At 39.0% G+C, this 20,513-nt stretch overlaps 1 protein-coding gene across 1 annotated transcript in view; it reads left to right on the top strand.

The window, feature by feature from the left end:
- The window catches only part of LOC126260591 (integrin alpha-PS5-like), a 563,809-nt gene that overhangs the window by 444,934 nt on the left and 98,362 nt on the right, over positions 1–20,513 (top strand). The window contains exons 17-19 of the mRNA XM_049957927.1: positions 3,510–3,688; positions 3,820–3,883; positions 20,116–20,232. Of these exons, the coding sequence (XP_049813884.1) occupies positions 3,510–3,688; positions 3,820–3,883; positions 20,116–20,232 (360 nt within the window). The remainder of the gene's footprint in view (positions 1–3,509; positions 3,689–3,819; positions 3,884–20,115; positions 20,233–20,513) is intronic.

Genomic DNA, 20,513 nt, shown 5'->3' on the forward strand with positions numbered 1-20,513 from the left:
CGCTGATATGAAACTTCCTGGCAGATTAAAACTGTGTGCCGGACCGAGACTCGAACTCAGGACCTTTGCCTTTCGTGGGCAAGTGCTCTACCAACTGAGCTATCCAAGCACGACTCACGCCCCGTCCTCACAGCTTTACTTCTGCCAGTATCTCGTCTCCTACCTTCCAAACTTTACAGAAGCTCTCCTGTAAAGTTTGGAAGGTAGGATACGAGATTCTGGCAGAAGTAAAGCTGTGAGGACAGGGCATGAGTTGAGCTTGGGTAGCTCAGTTGGTAGAGCACTTGCCCGCAAAAGGCAAAGCCCCTCAGTTCTAGTCTCGGTCAGACACACAGTTTTAATGTGTCAGGAAGTTTCATATCAGTGCACACTCCACTGCAGAGTGAAAATCTCATTCTGGAAACATCCCCCAGGCTGTGGCTGAGCCATATCTCTGCAATATTCTTTCTTTCATGAGTGCTAGTTCTGCAAGGTTCGCAGGAGAGCTTCTGTAAAGTTTGGAAGGTAGGAGACGAGATAATGGCAGAAGTAAAGCTGTGAGGATGGGACGTGAGTTGTGCTTGGGTAGCTCAGTTGGGAGAGCACTTGCCCGCAAAAGGCAAAGGCCCTGAGTTCGAGTCTCGGTCTGGCACACAGTTTTAATCTGCCAGGAAGTTTCATATCAGCGCACACTCCACTGCAGAGTGAAAATCTCATTCTGGTTTGGATCTGCTTTCATGATCACTTGCATTTTACTCCTTTGCATAAGGATTGTTATGATTGATTGCTGTATGGAGTAATATTTATTCTGATTGGATGGGTGTTATGAATAAAACCTGGAAAATAGTGATCATCAAGTAATAAAAAGAGCTATTTTGGAACTTTGGCTGTTTGTCATATTGAAATAATATGATAAGTATCCCAGCATGCTGAAAATCCATAAAGACTTATTTGAGTAATACCAGGTACTGCTGTCTTTCTGGGATGACTTAATATAAATAACTTGTACAAACGTAGCCACAAAACAGAACAGTTCTAGTTGTTGTGAATATTTTCCTGGTCTCTTTGTGTATCATCTCCTCAATGACAAAGGGAATATTTATGAGAATGACATTTTTATGAATGAAATATGGATTTTGTATTAGTAATTGTTTACTGAGGAAGTGCTTAACAATGGAAATAGCATCTATGTAGGGATATTAATGGGGAAAATGGTAACCAGTGTCTCTGATGGGGAGTATGTTTGAGCTGTGACAGGTACTGGTTTCTACATCATGTTTTAGAAAACTGAGCAACTGATATGCCTTGTACAGTGCAAGAAAAACCAAAGTGACATATGAACAGAGGAATGAACGAAACACAACACTTCACATCATAACAGAAGCAATAAATGATTGACGGGGTAATAAATATGTCAACAAAAAATCCTGGTTAGCATATACATAATTGAAGAAGTAAAAGTAATCATTCACAGTGTAGCTGAGGCACTAATCAGTTTAAAGGGACAGAAACAAGACTGAAACTGTTGTGGAGCTTTTGGACAAGATACTTTATCACAATAAACTAATATAAAACGTACAAACACTGCTACAATATTTCAACTAACTACATTGTGTGAGTACTGCAAGTCAACTGGGAGTGAAGAGTAACAATGAGAGGGAATGGAGGCTGGGAGAGGGAGGCTTGGAGTAAATGGTGGCTGATGGCTGGGAGGGAGAGGCAGCAAGGGAAGGAATAAGAATGTGGCACTGGTGAGCTCTCCTGGTGTAAGTGTAGGGGATTGCTAGTGGCACACCGTGAAATAGAGAACTCATTGGAGAGGGTGACAGATCAGAGGAAGAGGGAGAGTACCAAGGGGGAACTGTTAGTGTACATTGATAAGGTGAAGTGGGAAGGATTGGGACAAGGTGAAATTTGACGTAGGGATAGGGCTGACAAAGACTGAGTCCAAGAAAACAATTCCCACCTGTGGAGGTGTTACTGGAACGGATAAGGCAGGTGGTATGGGCTGTAAAGCAACCACTGAACTTCAACATGTTGCACTCAGCTATGCTCTGCCAGTCATTGGTCATCCCTGCTTCTGGTCACAGTATGATAGTGGACGTTCTGTTGGATGTATAGTTGGTTGGTGATCTCATAAGAATAGTGGTTTTGAGATTAATTATTCTAATTAACTGTGTCTTAATTTTTAGTGAATTCAAATAACAAACATATGATCAGAGTATTTTGCTTTATGAAACTCTGTGGCGATATTTAAATTTTGTACCAACTCTTAAGTGTTGGGCTGTGATTCAAGCCCAGTTACAGTATGGAGAGAAAGTAGAAGTGAATCAAAATATTTTGCTTGCCTCTGCAGCAGCCTCAGATAGAATAAGTTATGTTCTCTGTGTAAATGGTATGTATAGGGATTTATTTTCCAACTGAATACAGTTGTTATACAAAGAGCAAAAATTTCTCCTTTTAGTAACATACTTACTACGATCTCTAGGACAAACTCATTACTATTTGGCTTTTCTCCTAGTGGCACTGTAAGTGAACCCCTGTGGTGTTTGGTGGTTACAGAAAAGAAATAGTGCTAATTTGTAGCTTTGACTCACTATTAGAAGTGTACATAACAAACACAACAAGCAGTGCAATGCCTTTGGAAGTAACATCTGTAAGTTCAGGCTTCAAGTTAGCATGTAGGCTAAAGTCATTTTTGTTAAAACAAGACATGCTCTGCAAGAGTTATGCAGAATGGGTGAAACATGCCTGATAATTTTCTGTAAGTATTTTAGTGTATCAAGGGCTTTTTTGTTGCAACACAGATTTCTAAATCACAACCAAAACAAGAACTTATTGCAAATACAAAAGGAGAACTACATAATTTATTTTTTACATGTGCTGTTTTATGTGTATTTCTCTACTGTAACCACTGGTGCAAATAAAATGAAACAAGTATTCTGATTGGAAGGTTATGTGCTATTATGTGCATACTGTGGCAACTGTTGCAGAAACATATACGTATGTGTTCACCGGACAGATGATCTGGTCTTATTTGACAGTTGCAGGAACTGTTACTAGCAAAATAAACATTTTTGCTTATTGCTATGTAACTATGGTCATCAGTTTCCTCTGCTTATGTTGACTGTGTGGTATCTGGCTTTTCCTGATCAATCAGAAGCTTCAGTTCTTCAAAGTTGCATTCATATATATATCTTCCACACCATTTCCTGATCTTTTGCCCTTTAATTTCCTTTAGTTCTTTGTAGAAATTTGTTCAGAGTGAATTGAATTTCTTCTGATCTCTGCAGGAATTGATTTATATTGCATAACACTACCCTTATACAGACACCATACCTTTGATACTAGTTTCAAAAGGTCAAGATTAATACACAATACTCATTATTGAGCAACAAATACTGAATGTATGGTGGTCCTTTGAATAACTAAGTTGCTTTTTGAAGTGGTGTTAGGTACAATTACTGTAAAATAATGATATTATTGCTCACATTTCTTACAGTGTAACTTGCTATTGTTTGTTCCTACAGAAAAATCTTACTGTGGAATTTGATGTAATGAGTGTAACAAAATATGCCTTCATAAATGAAAATGCTACAATGCTGACATTTTCAGTCATTGTAAATACAACAAGTAATGACATAAACAATACAACACAGTGCTCAACTGTGGTACAGTTGGAAAGAGAAGCAAATATAAAGATCTCAGGGTAAGGGTTTCTTGGTGAGAACCAAAGTTGTCATTATTCTATGAGAATAATTGCATACAAATCTTATATATAATTAGCTCGCCAACTTTGGAGAATTCCAATTTATTTATCTATTTTGCTCTACATTTCAGCTTATCAAAACCAGACTATCTTTTGCTGAAAGATTCAGATCAACATGTGCGACATTTATATAAGGTAAATCTTGTAAATTATTAAGCCTATGCATACATAATATTAACATGTACATAAACATATTGTTAAATTTAATTATTAAAACTAGTTTCCTTAAATTAAATCTGTTATATACTAAGGTATGTCAAGTCTTTTTGTAAAGTAAGTTATTTTTTCTAAATTTTATTATAAGTCTATTTACCCATTAGCTATCTTTTCTTGATGTTTTCTTTCTACTTTTCTTTTATTTCTCTGATTAAAGGGTAATAGTGTGATAAGGACTAGTGAGTGTGTAAGCAACCCCTTACTTTCTATCCAAAACTTGCAGTGATAAACTCTAGAAATACATAGTTTTATCTAATTTTCTTTTAGTTTTAGTGAATCTAATGCTCAATAAAGTTGTCAAAAGAAGAGAATGCATATATTAATTTACCAAACTGACTAACGTTATAAAAAATGTATGATATCTTAATGTGATTCAAGTAGATGCGTGTGTTTGTGTGTTTTCCATGCTTTACATTAGTGTACTTTCATTGCTTGTACAACATGCAGAAGCCTTATATTAGCTAAAGATGGCATATTTTTTACCCATTTAAAAATTGTTCATTCTGTGACAATACAATTCTGCTGGGGACACTAAAACATTTTGGCATTTTTGAAATCTTTCTTGCATTGTTGGGGGCTTATTTTTCCCACAGAAAACACTGTCATATTGATTAATTCAGCAACAAAATAAAACTAAGATTAGAATCAGAAACGAGAATATATGGATCCCCACAAGGTGTTGTGTAGGGACTGTTGCTTCTCTACATAAAAAAGTAATTACACAAGGGGAATGAGACCCAGAGGAACATGCAGTACTGAACAGCTACCATGTAATCGTCTGGCACATGGTGTCATATGGAGGTTACACTATTTGTTAATATCTCATGGTGAGTTAAAGCATACATTTCCCTCACTGCACACATTACAGTCAGTGCACACATGTCACATACATCCTTTTGGTTGACATCAGGGCCATGATGATACCCCTACCATTCTTACATTCTTTGTGTGTTCCTATTTGCCTTTCTGAGTAAGTAAGTCAACATCCTTCCATATCGATGAAGTTATTGTGCTCTAATATGTGAAAGGTGATTAGAAGTTTCCCATTGTATGCCCATATTTTCTACTAACATGTATTGTAGCCTGAAATGACATTGTGGAATGACCAAGATGTTTTATTTACTAATTAGCTTATTACCCATGACTTTGTCCACATTTAAGTATGGCGAATATACTGCACACATCTGCTCCTCCTCCTCTCTCTGCCCAGTTCCTCCTTGTCTCATTTATCTCCTCTTTCCACATATCTCTTTCAGTCTCCTACTCCCCCCTCTCTCATTCCACCTACTCATTCCTTCTCTTGCTGCCCATCTTCTCCTTCTCTCTCCCTCTGTCCACCTCCTCCACCCCCTCTCTCTATCCACTCCTCTTCTCTCTCTATCCAACTCCTCCTCCACCTATCTCTTTCATTTCCACCTCCCACTTATCTCTCTCCATGTCCCCATGCCCCCTCTTCCTTTTCCACCCACCCAGAACCCCATTCCCTCTTCCACCTGCCTCCAACACTTCTCAATCCTTTCCCCTGTCTCTGTCCATCCCCACCTGCCCTTCTCTGTAACAATCTCTATTTCAATTTCCTCCTGCTCCCTCTCTGTCCATCTTCTCCTCCCTCTTTCTCTGACCATCTGCTCCACTTCCTATTTCTGTCCATCTCCTCCTCCCCCTCTTCTTGTCCATCTCTTCTTCCCCTCTCTCTGTTCATCTCTTCTTCCCTGTCCCTTTGTCCATCTAATCCCATCTACTATCTCTGTTCACCTATACCTTCAATTTTCTCTGTCCATTACATTCTTCCCCTTTCATTATCCACACCTGCATCCTTCTCTCTGCTTACTTACAACCCCTGCAATGCATTCCGATGTTAACTGCACAACAAGACAGTTGCGAAGACAGCCTAAATGTCAGGCTTTACCAAACTTTTTCATCCCTACCACCATCCCTATGGGAACTAGGTGGTTCTTACCCCCACAGTGATTTTTTTTCAGACGGTATGTAGTAGGTGTACCAAGTTTGGTTGGAATGAATCCAGTGGTTTAGGAGATGTGGAACATCCATCCATTTTTACATGTATATAGATTTTTTCCAATCTTAATCTCATTTTATTGATAAAGTATTTATCAACCAAAAATGAGCTACCAGCAAATGAATGTTATGTAAAGTAAATAAACAACATTTTGCAAAGGTCTTTCCAAAGATCTTCAATTTCTTAAGCTCAGTTTCCACCATTTATTGCAAGTAATGCAAATCAGTTTGTTATAAAATGATTTACATATTTGCAGTACAAGACATAGAATTAATTTCTACATAAACTTTGCTCCTTGTATTCTGGTAAAATGCGAGACAACTTGCTGGAAAAAATGGCATAAAATGTTTAGAATTTTAGTAAACTTGATAAAAAATTAAGGACATACCTCTGTAGCTGCTCTATCAATAAATTATCTGATTATCTACATTCCTGTATGAGAGTTCTTTCTATCTGCATGACTAATAGCAGTAATGATTGTTAAATGTTGTGCATTTCTTTTGCATATAGGTAAATGTTATTCATTAACCAATATCAGTGTAATAATAAACATATTACATATTACACAGTCAGTATTACATAAACACCAAGCACCTGTTGTAAAAGAGAAAGCAGCAATATTTTTTAAAGTACTCTGGTGTCCAAAAGTAAAACAATAAATGGAAATTTTCTAAGGTTGCATTTATTTTGCCACACAACAGTGTAAACAGGTGATAGTTCAGTAGAAACAATGTAAAAAACACAGAACATAAACAACTGCAACTTATGTAATAGTGGACAACAATGTTCTTCTTTTTTCCAACTTAAAGGATTTGCACACACATTCTGACAACTGGTTGATGTGCTCAGTGTGGGGTGTTTTCACCTCTGGCAGCAATACAGGCTTGACGACTATGGGGCATGCTGTGAGTGATGTCATCAGTGTCATGTTGAGGCAATAACACCCATTCTTCCTCCAGAGCTGCTCTCAAGTCTTGGAGGGAGGTTTGTGGATGCTGACATGATGCAATCTATCTCCCTAGCACATCCCAGACATGCTCTATGGGATTCAAACCAGGAGAGTGAGCAGACCATGCCATGCATGCAGTATCTTCCATTTCCAAGAAAACATCAACCACGTGTGCTGTGTGAGGTTGAGCATTATCATCCATCAATATCAAGTCTGGGCCCACACCAACTTGCAACAACTGTACATGATGTCCCACGATCTCATTGCGATATGTGGCAGCAGTTGAACTTCGCCGATTTACCCGTGCAGTTTCATGAAGAGGTGTTTGAGTGATCAATGTAATCCCTGCCCACGGAATTATGGATCCTTATCTATATCGATCTCTGTCCACAATGTTTGGATTATGAAGTCATGTTCTACATTGCCTCCAGATGTGAATGCATCAAAAATTACTCTGCACACCAAATCAGGACTCATGTGTGAAAAAACATTGACTGATTGTTCAACTGTCCAGGTTGCATGTTGATGACTTCACTCTAGATGTTCCCTTCTGTGAAGTTGCATCAAAAGTACACGTAGAGAAGGTCTCTGACAATAAAGGCTACTGTGCCGAAGCCTTCTCTGCACTCTTTGTCTCAATACAACATCTATAGTGGATGCTGCTAGGCCAGATCTCAGTTGCCTTGCAGTACTAAGGTGGTACCGTCTTGCCCTTATGGCCAAATAATGATCCTCTCAATTTAATGTCACATGTGGTTGACCCTGCCTTGGTCTTAAGGATACGGCTTCAGTCTCTTATAAATTGTTGCCACATCTGAGAAACAACAGAATGATCCACATTAAGCCTTCAGGTCACATCAGTTTGTGATTGTCCTGCTCCCATTCTTCTAATGCCTTCCGCCATAGAGAGTCTGGTAGGCATCTTCTGCTTGCCATAATGCACCATCCATGACTGTATACACAGCAAATGTGGATGTGGAACTACTCGGCAAACACTACCCTGTTTGATAGGTGTCCTGACACCATGGTTGTCCATTGACTGGAATACCATTGTCCATTCAAAACACAATTTTATGGATATCTGTTGACATTTGGTATGATTATACTGTGAATTAGGTACAACACAAGGAAATAACAGTTTGTTGCTTTAATTATAGACATGAGGGTAGTATACTTCCTGATAAGTTTTGTACAATCATTTTAAGATATGTATGAAGACATGGCACGTAACTGTATGGTAATCATTTTTGGTTAATGCAGTGCAAAGACTCAGTGTCTAGCAGTTGCTAGTCACAATTAATGTTGTCTTGCTATATTTCATGTCTCTCAAGGTCCCTTTTCAGGCTGTATTTTTGACACATAATGACTGAACCAGTACATCCCTAATTCTTTAAAGAATGAAACTCCCTGTTTGTTATTTCAAGTGATCAAAAACAATGTTTCAGTTGTTGTTTTTAGGACAAATGTCATTGTAAAATAGCACAGCTAGTAAAGTGTTTTGTATTGCAACTTGAGAGTCATCTTTTAACGCAGAGTGCAGGATAGAAAAGTGGGTATGAGTCTGTGTCCACGTGTGTTAAAGTATGTTGTCGTTTTTTTTTCATTCCTTGTCTGCCATAGAGGACATATGAAGTGAGAGTATTTTCATCTGTGGTTTAGGGTTCTTGCTGTATGTTGGTTTGTTTGCCGCAGTAATGTACTGTTTTTCTCACTGATTGAGAAGTTTTCAAGTAAATACACTCCTGGAAATTGAAATAAGAACACCGTGAATTCATTGTCCCAGGAAGGGAAACTTTATTGACACATTCCTGGGGTCAGATACATCACATGATCACACTGACAGAACCACAGGCACATAGACACAGGCAACAGAGCATGCACAATGTCGGCACTAGTACAGTGTATATCCACCTTTTGCAGCAATGCAGGCTGCTATTCTCCCATGGAGACAATCGTAGAGATGCTGGATGTAAGTCCTGTGGAACGGCTTGCCATGCCATTTCCACCTGGCGCCTCAGTTGGACCAGCATTCGTGCTGGACATGCAGACCGCGTGAGACGACGCTTCATCCAGTCCCAAACATGCTCAATGGGGGACAGATCCGGAGATCTTGCTGGCCAGGGTAGTTGACTTACACCTTCTAGAGCACGTTGGGTGGCACGGGATACATGCGGACATGCATTGTCCTGTTGGAACAGCAAGTTCCCTTGCCGGTCTAGGAATGGTAGAACGATGGGTTCGATGACGGTTTGGATGTACCGTGCACTATTCAGTGTCCCCTCGACGATCACCAGTGGTGTACGGCCAGTGTAGGAGATCACTCCCCACACCATGATGCCGGGTGTTGGCCCTGTGTGCCTCGGTCGTATGCAGTCCTGATTGTGGCGCTCACCTGCACGGCGCCAAACATGCATACGACCATCATTGGCACCAAGGCAGAAGCGACTCTCATCGCTGAAGACGACACGTCTCCATTCGTCCCTCCATTCACGCCTGTCGCGACACCACTGGAGGCGGGCTGCACGATGTTGGGGCGTGAGCGGAAGACGGCCTAACAGTGTGCGGGACCGTAGCCCAGCTTCATGGAGACGGTTGCGAATGGTCCTCGCTGATACCCCAGGAGCAACAGTGTCCCTAATTTGCTGGGAAGTGGCGGTGCAGTCCCCTATGGCACTGCGTAGGATCCTACGGTCTTGGCGTGCATCTGTGCGTCGCTGCGGTCCGGTCCCAAGTCGACGGGCACGTGCACCTTCCGCCAACCACTGGCGACAACATCGATGTACTGTGGAGACCTCACGCCCCACGTGTTGAGCAATTCGGCGGTACGTCCACCCGGCCTCCCGCATGCCCACTATACGCCCTCGCTCAAAGTCCGTCAACTGCACATACGGTTCACGTCCACGCTGTCGCGGCATGCGACCAGTGTTAAAGACTGCGATGGAGCTCCGTATGCCACGGCAAACTGGCTGACACTGACGGCGGCGGTGCACAAATGCTGCGCAGCTAGCGCCATTCAACGGCCAACACCACGGTTCCTGGTGTGTCCGCTGTGCCGTTCGTGTGATCATTGCTTGTACAGCCCTCTCGCAGTGTCCGGAGCAAGTATGGTGGGTCTGACACACCGGTGTCAATGTGTTCTTTTTTCCATTTCCAGGAGTGTAGATTTTCACTTGTGTGTCAGTGTGTTCCAATGGGGCAGCATTTTCCTGTTTTTGGTGTTGTCACAGCCTGTACTCAGCAGTGCCAGTTGCATTTTGTGAAGCTTCCTACAGTATCTGTGAGTCACATTTGTTGTCTCCCCACACACGTGGTTACAAATTGAATTATTTTCATTGTTGCTGTTGGTCTGTCTTGTTTTCAGTGGATGTTTAGTGCATTTTCATATTTCTGTGACAGTTCAAGTCACAGAACTGGCAGTGTATTTCCACCTGTGGTTTGAATGTCGTTTTATGCTACCATATGTGTACCTTCAGCAGAGTTGTCTTTGTCTTACATCGTTTAGGCACAGGATCAACAGAAATTGCTGCAGAGCATAAAGCAGCTCATGCAGGTTTTGTCTGCAAAAGCATGTCTCAGCATGCTTCTCCCATTTCAGCAGTAAAATTTTGGGTGTTTGATGGCCAGAGTGAGGACTTAGCCTTGTACCATCAACACTTGGGGTTGCAGGTTATAGTCTACAGCATAGATTAGATTAGATTTTCTTTCATTCCAATTGATCCATAGTGAGGAGGTCCTCCAGGATGTGGAACATGTCAGAAAAACAACAATACATGACAAATATTTACAACTAAAACAAATAAGCTAATGTACCATTCCACAGCTCCCAAGTGGAATGATCGTCATTTTTTAATGAACACTAAGAGTCATTTTACAAATACTAATGCACTGAATTTAAAATAAAAAAGTTTTTTTATTTATTTATAAGGTAATACAACTACTGTAATACTTATTTACAATGGACACATTACTGCACTGAAATGGTGCACACACACACACACACACACACACACACACACACAAATTTTCAATGAACACATTACTGCAATGAAATTGTACAGAAGTTATGTTGTACTTATATACAAATCAGTTGGTTTTACTAAGAAATTCATCAATGGAGTAGAAGGAGTTGGCCACCAATAAATCCTTTAGGCTTCTCTTAAACTGAATTCATTGGTTGTTAAGCTTTTTATGGCTGCTGGCAAGTTATTGAAAATGTGTGTCCCTGAATAATGCACACCTTTTTGTACAAGACTAAGTGACTTTAAATCCATGTGAAGATTATTCTTATTTCTAGTATTGATTCCATGAATTGAGCTGTTGGTTTGAAAAAGTGATGTATTTTTAATGACAAATTTCATTAAGGAATAAATATATTGGGAAGCAGTAGTTAGTATCCCTAGTTCCCTAAACAGGCTTCTGCAGGATGTTCTTGAGTTCACACCACATATAACTCTCACTGCACGTTTTTGTGCCCGGAAAACTTTAGCTTGGCTTGATGAATTACCCCCAAAAATAATCCCATATGACATTATGGAATGAAAGTAAGCATAGTATGCCAGCTTTTTCATTTTTATATCCCCTATGTCTGACAAAATTTGCATTGCAAACAGAGATTTGTTAAGACGCTTCAGCAGTTCTGTGGTGTGCTCCTCCCAGTTGAATTTATTATCATGCTGTAATCCCAAGAATTTAACACTGTCCACTTCTTCTATCTTCTTGTCATCGTATGTTAGACATATACTCTTGGGACACCTCTTACAAGTTCTATACTGCATGTAGTGTGTTTTTTCAAAGTTTAGTGACAAAGAATTGGCTAGGAACCAGTGCTTAATGTCCACAAATATTTTATTGGCTGATCTTTCTAAGACTACACTTGATTTGCTATTTATTGCAATGTTTGTATCATCGGCAAACAAAACAAACTTGGCATCTGGTAATGTTACTGATGAAAGGTCATTGATGTACACAAGAAAAAGTAAGGGCCCAAAAATGGAACCTTGTGGGACCCCACATGTAATTAGTTCCCAGTTGGATGATGCCTGATAGCTTGATACATGTCTCTTTCCTAATAACACCCTTTGTTTCCTGCCAGAGATATCAGATTTGAACCATTTTGCAGCATTTCCTGTTATACTATGATATTCTAGTTTACTTAAAAAGATTTTGTGATTTACACAGTCAAATGCCTTTGACAGATCACAAAATATACCAGTTGCCTGCAATTTTTGTCTAATGAATTAAGCACATTTTCACTGTAATTGTAGATAGCCTTCTCAATATCAGAACCTTTTAGAAATCCAAACTGTGACTTTGACAGTATGTTATTTGAGATAAGATGGTTATAAAGACGACTGTACATTACTTTTCGAAAATTTTTGAGAATGCTGGTAACAGTGAAATTAGATGGAAATTTGATGCTATTTCTTTATCTCCCTTCTTTAACAGTGGCTTAACTTCAGCATATTTCAGCCATTCAGGAAATATTCCACTAATAAACGACTGATTACATAGAGAGCTTAATATGTTACTTAGCTCAGAATCACATTCTTTAATTAACTTTGTTGATATTTCATCATACCCACTAGATGTTTTTGATTTTAAAGATTTTATGATGGACATTATTTCTGTTGGGGTAGTGAGGGTCAAATTCATATTATGGAAGTTACTTGAAATGTCTGGTCTAAGGTAATCCATAGCAGCATCTACCGAACCTGACAACCCCATCTTTTCAGTAACAGTTATAAAATGTTTGTTAAAAAGTTCTGCAACACTATACACATCTGTCACCAATGTATCATTTACTCTTAATGCTATTTGTTCCTCTTCATGTCTGGTTCTACCAGTCTCCTCCTTCACTATATCCCATATTGTCTTTATTTTGTTATCTGATATGACTATCTTTTCCTTGTAATATATTTGCTTTGACATCCGTATTACAGTCTTTAACATTTTGCAGTATTTCTTATAATGTGCTATAGCATCAACATTGGAAATGTTTCGGATTGACAGATACAGTTTTCTTTTTTTTTTTTTTTTTTTTACAAGATACCCCTATTCCTCAAGTAATCCATGTCTTCTTTGTAGACTTTGCTCTAACCTTGGTAAGTTTTGGGGGAAAGCAGTGTTCGAATAAGGTAAGCACTTTATTAGCAAAAATGTTATATTTTTCATTCATGCCATGAGCACTGTAAACATCAGTCCAGTAAATGTCTCTGAGGAGTGTCCTAAAATAATCCATTTTTGTCTTACTGATTACTCTCTTGAGCTCAGATTTAACAGATTTTATATCCTGTTCAGTATTAACATTTAACAGAAGGAACTGCATGTCATGGTCTGAGAGGCCATTGACTATTGGTTTTGTAATATAATTTTGTTCATTGGACTCTTATATAAAGATATTATCAATGGCTGTTTGTGAGCAAGTGGCTATCCTAGTGGGGAACTTTGCAGTGGGAATTAAGTTGAATGATAGTGTAACTAACTCAAATAAGTTCTTATTGGGAGAGTCTTTAAGGAAATCTACATTGAAATCACCAGCAACCACTATTTCTTTGTTTTTGGTTGTTAAATGGGCCAGTACAGCTTCAAGGTGGTTGACAAACAGATTAAAGTTACCTGCAGGTGCTCGATATACACTTAATATTATGAAGGATTTTTTGTGAAATTCTAATTCTGTTGCACATGCTTCCATATGCTGTTCTAGGCAAAATTTATGAGTGTCTATGTTCTTAAATTTATGACAGTTCCTGATGAATGTGGCAACTCCTCCTTTCTCCATTTCTGATCTACAAAAGGGAGATGCTAACCTAAACCCTGTAACACTTAAAAGTTCTATACCAGTGGTCACATGATGTTCAGAGAGGCAGATTATGTCAGCTGTGTTTGAAGACTCTAATTCATCTATGCAGATAGTTAGTTCATTAATTTTATTTCTCAGTCCTCGAATATTTTGATGCAATAAAGATAGCTGACATTTCTCATTGACTGAGTTAAAATTGGGTGGAGTTAAAATATCTGCTGACAGTTGAAAATTCTTAACCAATGGCTGTTTATGCTGATGTAATAAGCTGGAATTACGTTTTTTGATTTCTTTCTCAAACTGAAGGTTTGTTTCAGTTCTAACCTCTCTTAAAATTTGCTTTCTTTCTGTCCTGCCTACCCTAAAAAAGGGTCTTCTCTGAATCCTATAACCACTGGTATTTTACCACTCATGACAGTGCCTCCCCCCTTTAACTTTCCTGCTATTTCCCCAGCCAATTTACCCTTCCCCTTCCTGTTGAGGTGAAGGCCATGCCTAGTATAATCCCACCTACTGAGAGAATCAACATGAACCACACCAATGTGTGACCCCGCACCCAACATGAGCAACCGTTCCAGCTCCAAATTAACTCTCTTGACAGAAGAGTTCAAATGAGGTCGGTCATGGCGCCCAAGAACAGATACAAACTCAACACTAGTACGCTTCGATGCTGATGCAATCTTCGCCAGGTCACACTCTATACTGTACCCAGGATCTCTGTCAATACTGTTACCTGCCCCACCCACTATAACCACGGTGTCTTCCTTAGTGAAATCTTTGCAAAGTGATCCTAAATCCTCTGTCACCTGCTCCAGATCAGCACTAGGTTTAAAAAAATTGGTGACTGGTATTCTGATCCTAGTTCATCCTGCAAAAGTTGGCCAACACCTCTTCCATGGGAACTACCTAACAACAACACTTTCTTTCTCTTTACTGATTTCCCTACATTCTTACTTTTCAATTTGCTGCTGAAAGTTTGTTGTGCCCTGTCTACACCTGCAACTGCATATTCAATTCACAGCACAGTGCAATTCACTTGCAAGTGAAAGTGCAGTAATTGTTTGTTTGTGCTTTCCATTCTGTTGTGGACACTGATTTGGAGGACATAGACTATGAGTTATAGGTGGAATAATTGGATATGCATTTTGGCTGCAGTGACCATCACCTCTAGTTGAGGCACGTGTGGAATTTGTTGTGGGCTCATGGCCAACAGTCTCCCATGCATTGTTTGAGTAAGCATATTAATGAGTAGTATTTAGACACACCCTCCATAATTTTTGTGTTTGGCCAGCTGCACCACCTTAATTCAGGTTGTTTGCAATGTTGTTGTACCATGCAGCATTCAGTTCCATGTTCACAGAGTTCCACAGTGGCAGTCTCACCACTTTGTTTCAGCCCTTATCCTTGACACCATCAGATGCCTACTCTTTCCTCATTGGTATCAGTTCTATCAGTGTCAGCCCCATTACAGCCATCCCTCCTCATATGATGTTCTTTCCCCACTGGCATGGATGAATGCACTGATTTTGTTGGGAATGATGTCATAAGCACTGGAAGAGAGTCGACATCTTAGCTGGTGTCATGCATCTTCTATGAGTGGCAGATCTGGGGATTTTGCTGGCAATGGGTGTACCTATCAAGCAGACAGTTCATAAAGACACACACCATGAGTAGATGAGCATTGTCCTGTTGGAAAGTGGCACCACAGTACTGTCAAATGAGAGGTGACTCAGGATGTCCGTGACCTATTGTTGGGCCATCAGTTCCCTCAGTCACTACCAGCCATGACTTGAAGTCATACCTGAGGGTTCCTCTCATCATGATCTGTAATTCACTGTGCCTCTCTAACACAATGGAAGAATGAGACCTTTCCCTAGGTTGTCACTATTCTCCCCAATGATGATCATCTGAGGTAGTGTAGAAACGAAATTCATCAATCAACACAGTGTGCCACCATTTATCAATGTCCATGCTTCCCAGTCCTTGCTCCACTCCAAATGGAGCTGTATGTGTTGTGTTAACAACAGCCAGTAGAAGTGGGTTGATCATTCCCTAGTCTGGCTGCTGCAGTGTTCTGACCAGTGGTGCAGAGTGACACAGAATGTTGTTTACTTGTTTGCTTGTTCTTAAATGGGAGTTGAGGATGTGAAGCAGTTATGATGTGTTTGGTGCACAATGTGGCAAGCTTCCCAGTAGTGGTTAGATGTGGTTGACCCGAACTTTGAAGATGGAGACGCCTTTCTTCAGGTTCCTACACAGTTCAATATTGTGGCATTATACATCTTAATGGTCCACAAATCTGGATATTGCATGACTTGTCCAGTTGGTCAAATGGAAGAACTCAACAAGGCCAGGCCCATTTCAAACTCTGTCAGGTGCTGATAATAATGTCTCACATGAGTAAGCAAATCTCCATGTCCTTTACAGTGATCTTGCGATATCTGACACTCTTCACACCCCTTACACATATTCTGTCAGACATGCTAACAACACAAAAAAATGATCAATATTAATGCACTGTGGTGGTCATTCTACCTGCCACAGAGAATTGAAAATCTGCTCATTTACATACCTGCCAAATATGTGGACATGCACAAAGTACATTGACATACAATAATGTCTTCTGGGTGCTTCAATTTTTTTTGTCTGGCAGTGTATTTGATTCATAACAAAATATTACAGTTCTGGAGTCCATCAGTGGTAAAAGTAAATTGTTTATGTACACCATGAGCAGGAGCAGACCAAACACCGAACCATGTGGCACACAATATTTAATGTTTTCCTGCTCTTAATTTTATTTACTCCAGTTGTATTACTTGAAAATATGACCTTCCCTTTACAGTTGTTAAAACATGTCTACACCATTACAAGAGGATTATATTTTAGGTCACACTATTTTAGTTTTCCTAGCAGAATTTTTTGATTGACGTGGTCAAAGACCATGAGAATAACACAAAAAATGAATGGATGGTATTTTTTCTTGTTTAGTTCTAGTAGAATGAGTTTCAGACAGTATATATTACCTTCTCAGGAGAAGAGCTTTTATGGAAGCCAAACTGAGGTGTTGCTAATAGGGTTTCCTCAGAAATATGGTTTAATATTCTGTTGTAGACTATATTTTGAAAATCATTCTGAGAACACCAGAAGGAAAGAGATGGGTATATAATTAGAGATCAGTTGCCCATTTCCACTTTTATAAATACATATTTCCACTGTATACTCAAGTCTTTCAGAGAACATTTACTGACTTCTTGACTGCTCAGAAATGTAATCTGTTCTGGAATTACCAAGTTAGTGATGTTGTTTTATGCATAGCACATCTGCTTGAACACTTCCCAAAGTACTGCATTGATATTATTGATGCAAGGCTCATTTTTCATATTTAACAATTTTATCATGATTTTATGAAAAAGTTGAAAAGTATTATGATTGTTATCCTATGTTCCATACCCCTTGTCCCTACTGTTATTTAGCAGCTCTGTCTTTTGGAAAAATTTGCCCTAAAAATGGCCTAATGAAAGTGTTGTAACTCACAGGGATTAGACAAACAGTATTCTGATAACCATGAATGCTTTTGAAAATTTGTGATACAAGTAACCTCGTGAAAGAAAAAAATCATTGTCTGGGAGGGGGGATTAAAACACTTTTTATTAAAAAGTCACTACCAGTTTCACAGCAACACAGATGCTCCCATCGTTCATTGTCAAGATATAAACAGACAGCCCACTAAAAGTCATAGTTCATGATCAGACTGATTGAAACCATAGAGCACCATACTGTAGAGAGCATAGAAGTGTGTATGGTGCCAGCATAAACTGTACCAGTGAGTCAGAATAATGATAAATCTGCATATGTGGCTTATAATATCATCTCCCGAGTAAAGTTTACACTGACGCCATAAACTGGAGTGATTCGAGAATTTCTGTGTAATTTCTAGAAACACTCAGCCTTCTAATGTCTCAAACACATGACATTTTATATATGATTGTGGGATGGTAAAATCCTACCTACTGCTTGTCCCATGTTTGTGTGTGCAGGTTTAAAATCAGTTGCGAGAAAAAAGTAGACATGCCAGTTGAATGGCACCAACAAGTACCTGTCGGACAGTCCATAGATGTGTTAGTGAGTGTGTAGTGAAGAACCATGGAGTTTCCATGCCACTCTGAAAGTCATGGTGTCTAAGCAGACTTTCTTTTGATTGTGAAACAATTTTGTTTCTAATGTTCGAGAGGACAAGGTACTTACAGGAAGTTAAATGTGTATGTTGAAAGAAAAATGTAAATGTAGTGTGACTAGGGCCTCCCATCGGGTAGACCATTCGCTGGGTTCAAGTCTTTCGATTTGACACCATTTTGGCGACTTGCGTGTTGATGGGGATGAAATGATGATGATTAGGACAACACAACACCTAGTCCCTGAGTAGAGAAAAATCTCCGACACAGCCGGGAATCGAACCCAGGCCCTTAGGATTACATTCTGTCATGCTGACCACTCAGCTACCGGTGGCAGACTATGTTGAAAGTGTGAATTATATTGTGCATGTAAGTCAAATACATCATTAACTGATGGAAAGGAAAGTTTGGATGTCTGCTCATTTTATAAGTAGAAAGAGGCTTGAAAGTTCCTGTACCTAGTGTTATTCGGTGGAGAAGAATGTCAAGAGATTTTCCAGTAGCTGACAATCCCGTAAAGAAGAGGTGCTGCAAAATTTCAAGTAAGTCGCCTCATAAAGAAGTGGAATGTGGTTTGGGGAAATAAATCAGTATAACTCACACCCATACTCACACTTTATGTCATCAGAATGTTATAACACACTTCTATGCTTTCTTCAGCATGCTGCTCTGGTAATAATGGATTGTCACTCTTGGTAGGCTATCTATTTCTATCTTGATGATGACCAATGGGACTTGGTCATAAGCAATCACTTTGCAGTGCCAAGATTATTTAAAGAAACTATCACCTGAAGATACATCTCTATTGATGCAAAACCAGTAGAGACTTTTTAATAAAATTATTTTAATAGCTAGTACAGAAGATTTTATTCACCATATTAAATGGTTAATTTATTTTATATAGAATAGTATATAAGGTGTAAAAGGCTAAATGTTTTGGTGCACAAGGGTAGAGAGTCTCCCTGTGGTGGAGCAGCAACCAGCCATAATGGGGCATCTGTGGGGTCCCTGTGCCCTGAAATGTGAAATATCCTCTCTGCCCCTCCCACAGTCATATCATATGTTCCTCTCTATCCAATCCATTACTCCTGACCATTTGCCCCTTAATATTACAAACTGTGACTGAAATAAAGAAGGGGAATTCATTAAGTAACATAAGGAAAAGTTTTGAATTTTTCTTAATTATTAGAATGAAGTTTTTTTTTAATTTATGCAATAAATAATAACTATTAAAAATTATTAACAGCCGACCAGTTGCAATGGATAAAGAATTCTTTACCTAGGTTTCAACAAATTTAAATTTGTCTTCTTCAGAAGGAGGCCTAAGGACAATGAACATCATCGCTTACATTAGAACGGTATGAAACTTAAGTCAAGAATAGATTTTAACACAAATTAGAGAGCTCTTGCATTACAAAAATATGAGAACGATGACTAGTACTTACAATTAAAATACTGAAATAATAACTACTTAACTAACAGACACCAGTAATCAAAAGTTTGAAATAATAATTTCAATAAAAAAATACATATGAAAAAAATATTTAGTATAAATTTAATTGAACAAAAACCTGGAAATAATTTAGGAAGTAAAAGTAACTAATTACTGAAAAGCTGAGGCACAGGAAAATTGTTCTGCAGAGCTATATAGTACACATACAAATGCACATACATCAGCACAGCTGTATTGTCACAACTGATCATGTAGCCACGTAGTTCTGTGTGTGGGCTACTATATAGCTCTATAGTGAATTCATCAGAAACCTAGAAATGTTTTCAGTTTTATTTATGTGCCCATTGACAACTCAGTGCCTCAGTTATTTAGTGAGCTACTCATTAAATTGTGATGAGTGAGAACGAAAAACCATATATTATTTAGAAGAAGCATTGAACAGTTAATAGGCACATGCAGGTGCACGTATGCACATAAAGAAACATGGTACTATAGGACGTATCCTCTGCAGTGTAACTCACAGTGGTTTGCAGAGTATGGATGTAGATGTTGATGCAAACATTTGCACTCTCTCCCAGCACAACAGATGCCTGGATTCTGACCTGCCATGTTTCATGGGTCATGTAATTCCAGTGTAAAAGCAAATCATACTTACGATTTGTTGTGTTGCATTCTATGTGAATGTTGGTGTAATATCAGTATTACATAACTTATTCTGTAGCCAGCTGCTAAAATGGTTTCTTCCCCTTTCCTTTCAGGCAGTAAAAGAAGGCCCAACACCTGTGAAGGAAGTACATTTTACAATTGATGTACCAACACATTACATAGCAGATAATGGGAAAAGCGTTGAATTTCTTAGAATCCAACCAGTTCAGGTAAGCATTTTTCATTTTGATCTTGGTAATTTAAGGAATGACTAATGAAATTTATTCCATGGTTAACTCCAGTTGCAGTTGCAGTTTAAGTACTTGACAATGGGTTTTAAAGCGAAAACTAGACAGTTGTGAGAAGAAAATAACTTTAATTTTTGACAAAGATTACAGCTATGGTAGTGCCATGGTTTCAACCTTAACAAAAAGGAAAAATATCACACATAATAGGGATTTACACAATGTGATTATAGGCCTAGTACAATCTTTGTCTCGTTTGCGTTCAC

Source organism: Schistocerca nitens, chromosome 5 (genome assembly GCF_023898315.1).
Source record: "Schistocerca nitens isolate TAMUIC-IGC-003100 chromosome 5, iqSchNite1.1, whole genome shotgun sequence".
Taxonomy (NCBI): Eukaryota; Metazoa; Arthropoda; class Insecta; order Orthoptera; family Acrididae; genus Schistocerca; species Schistocerca nitens.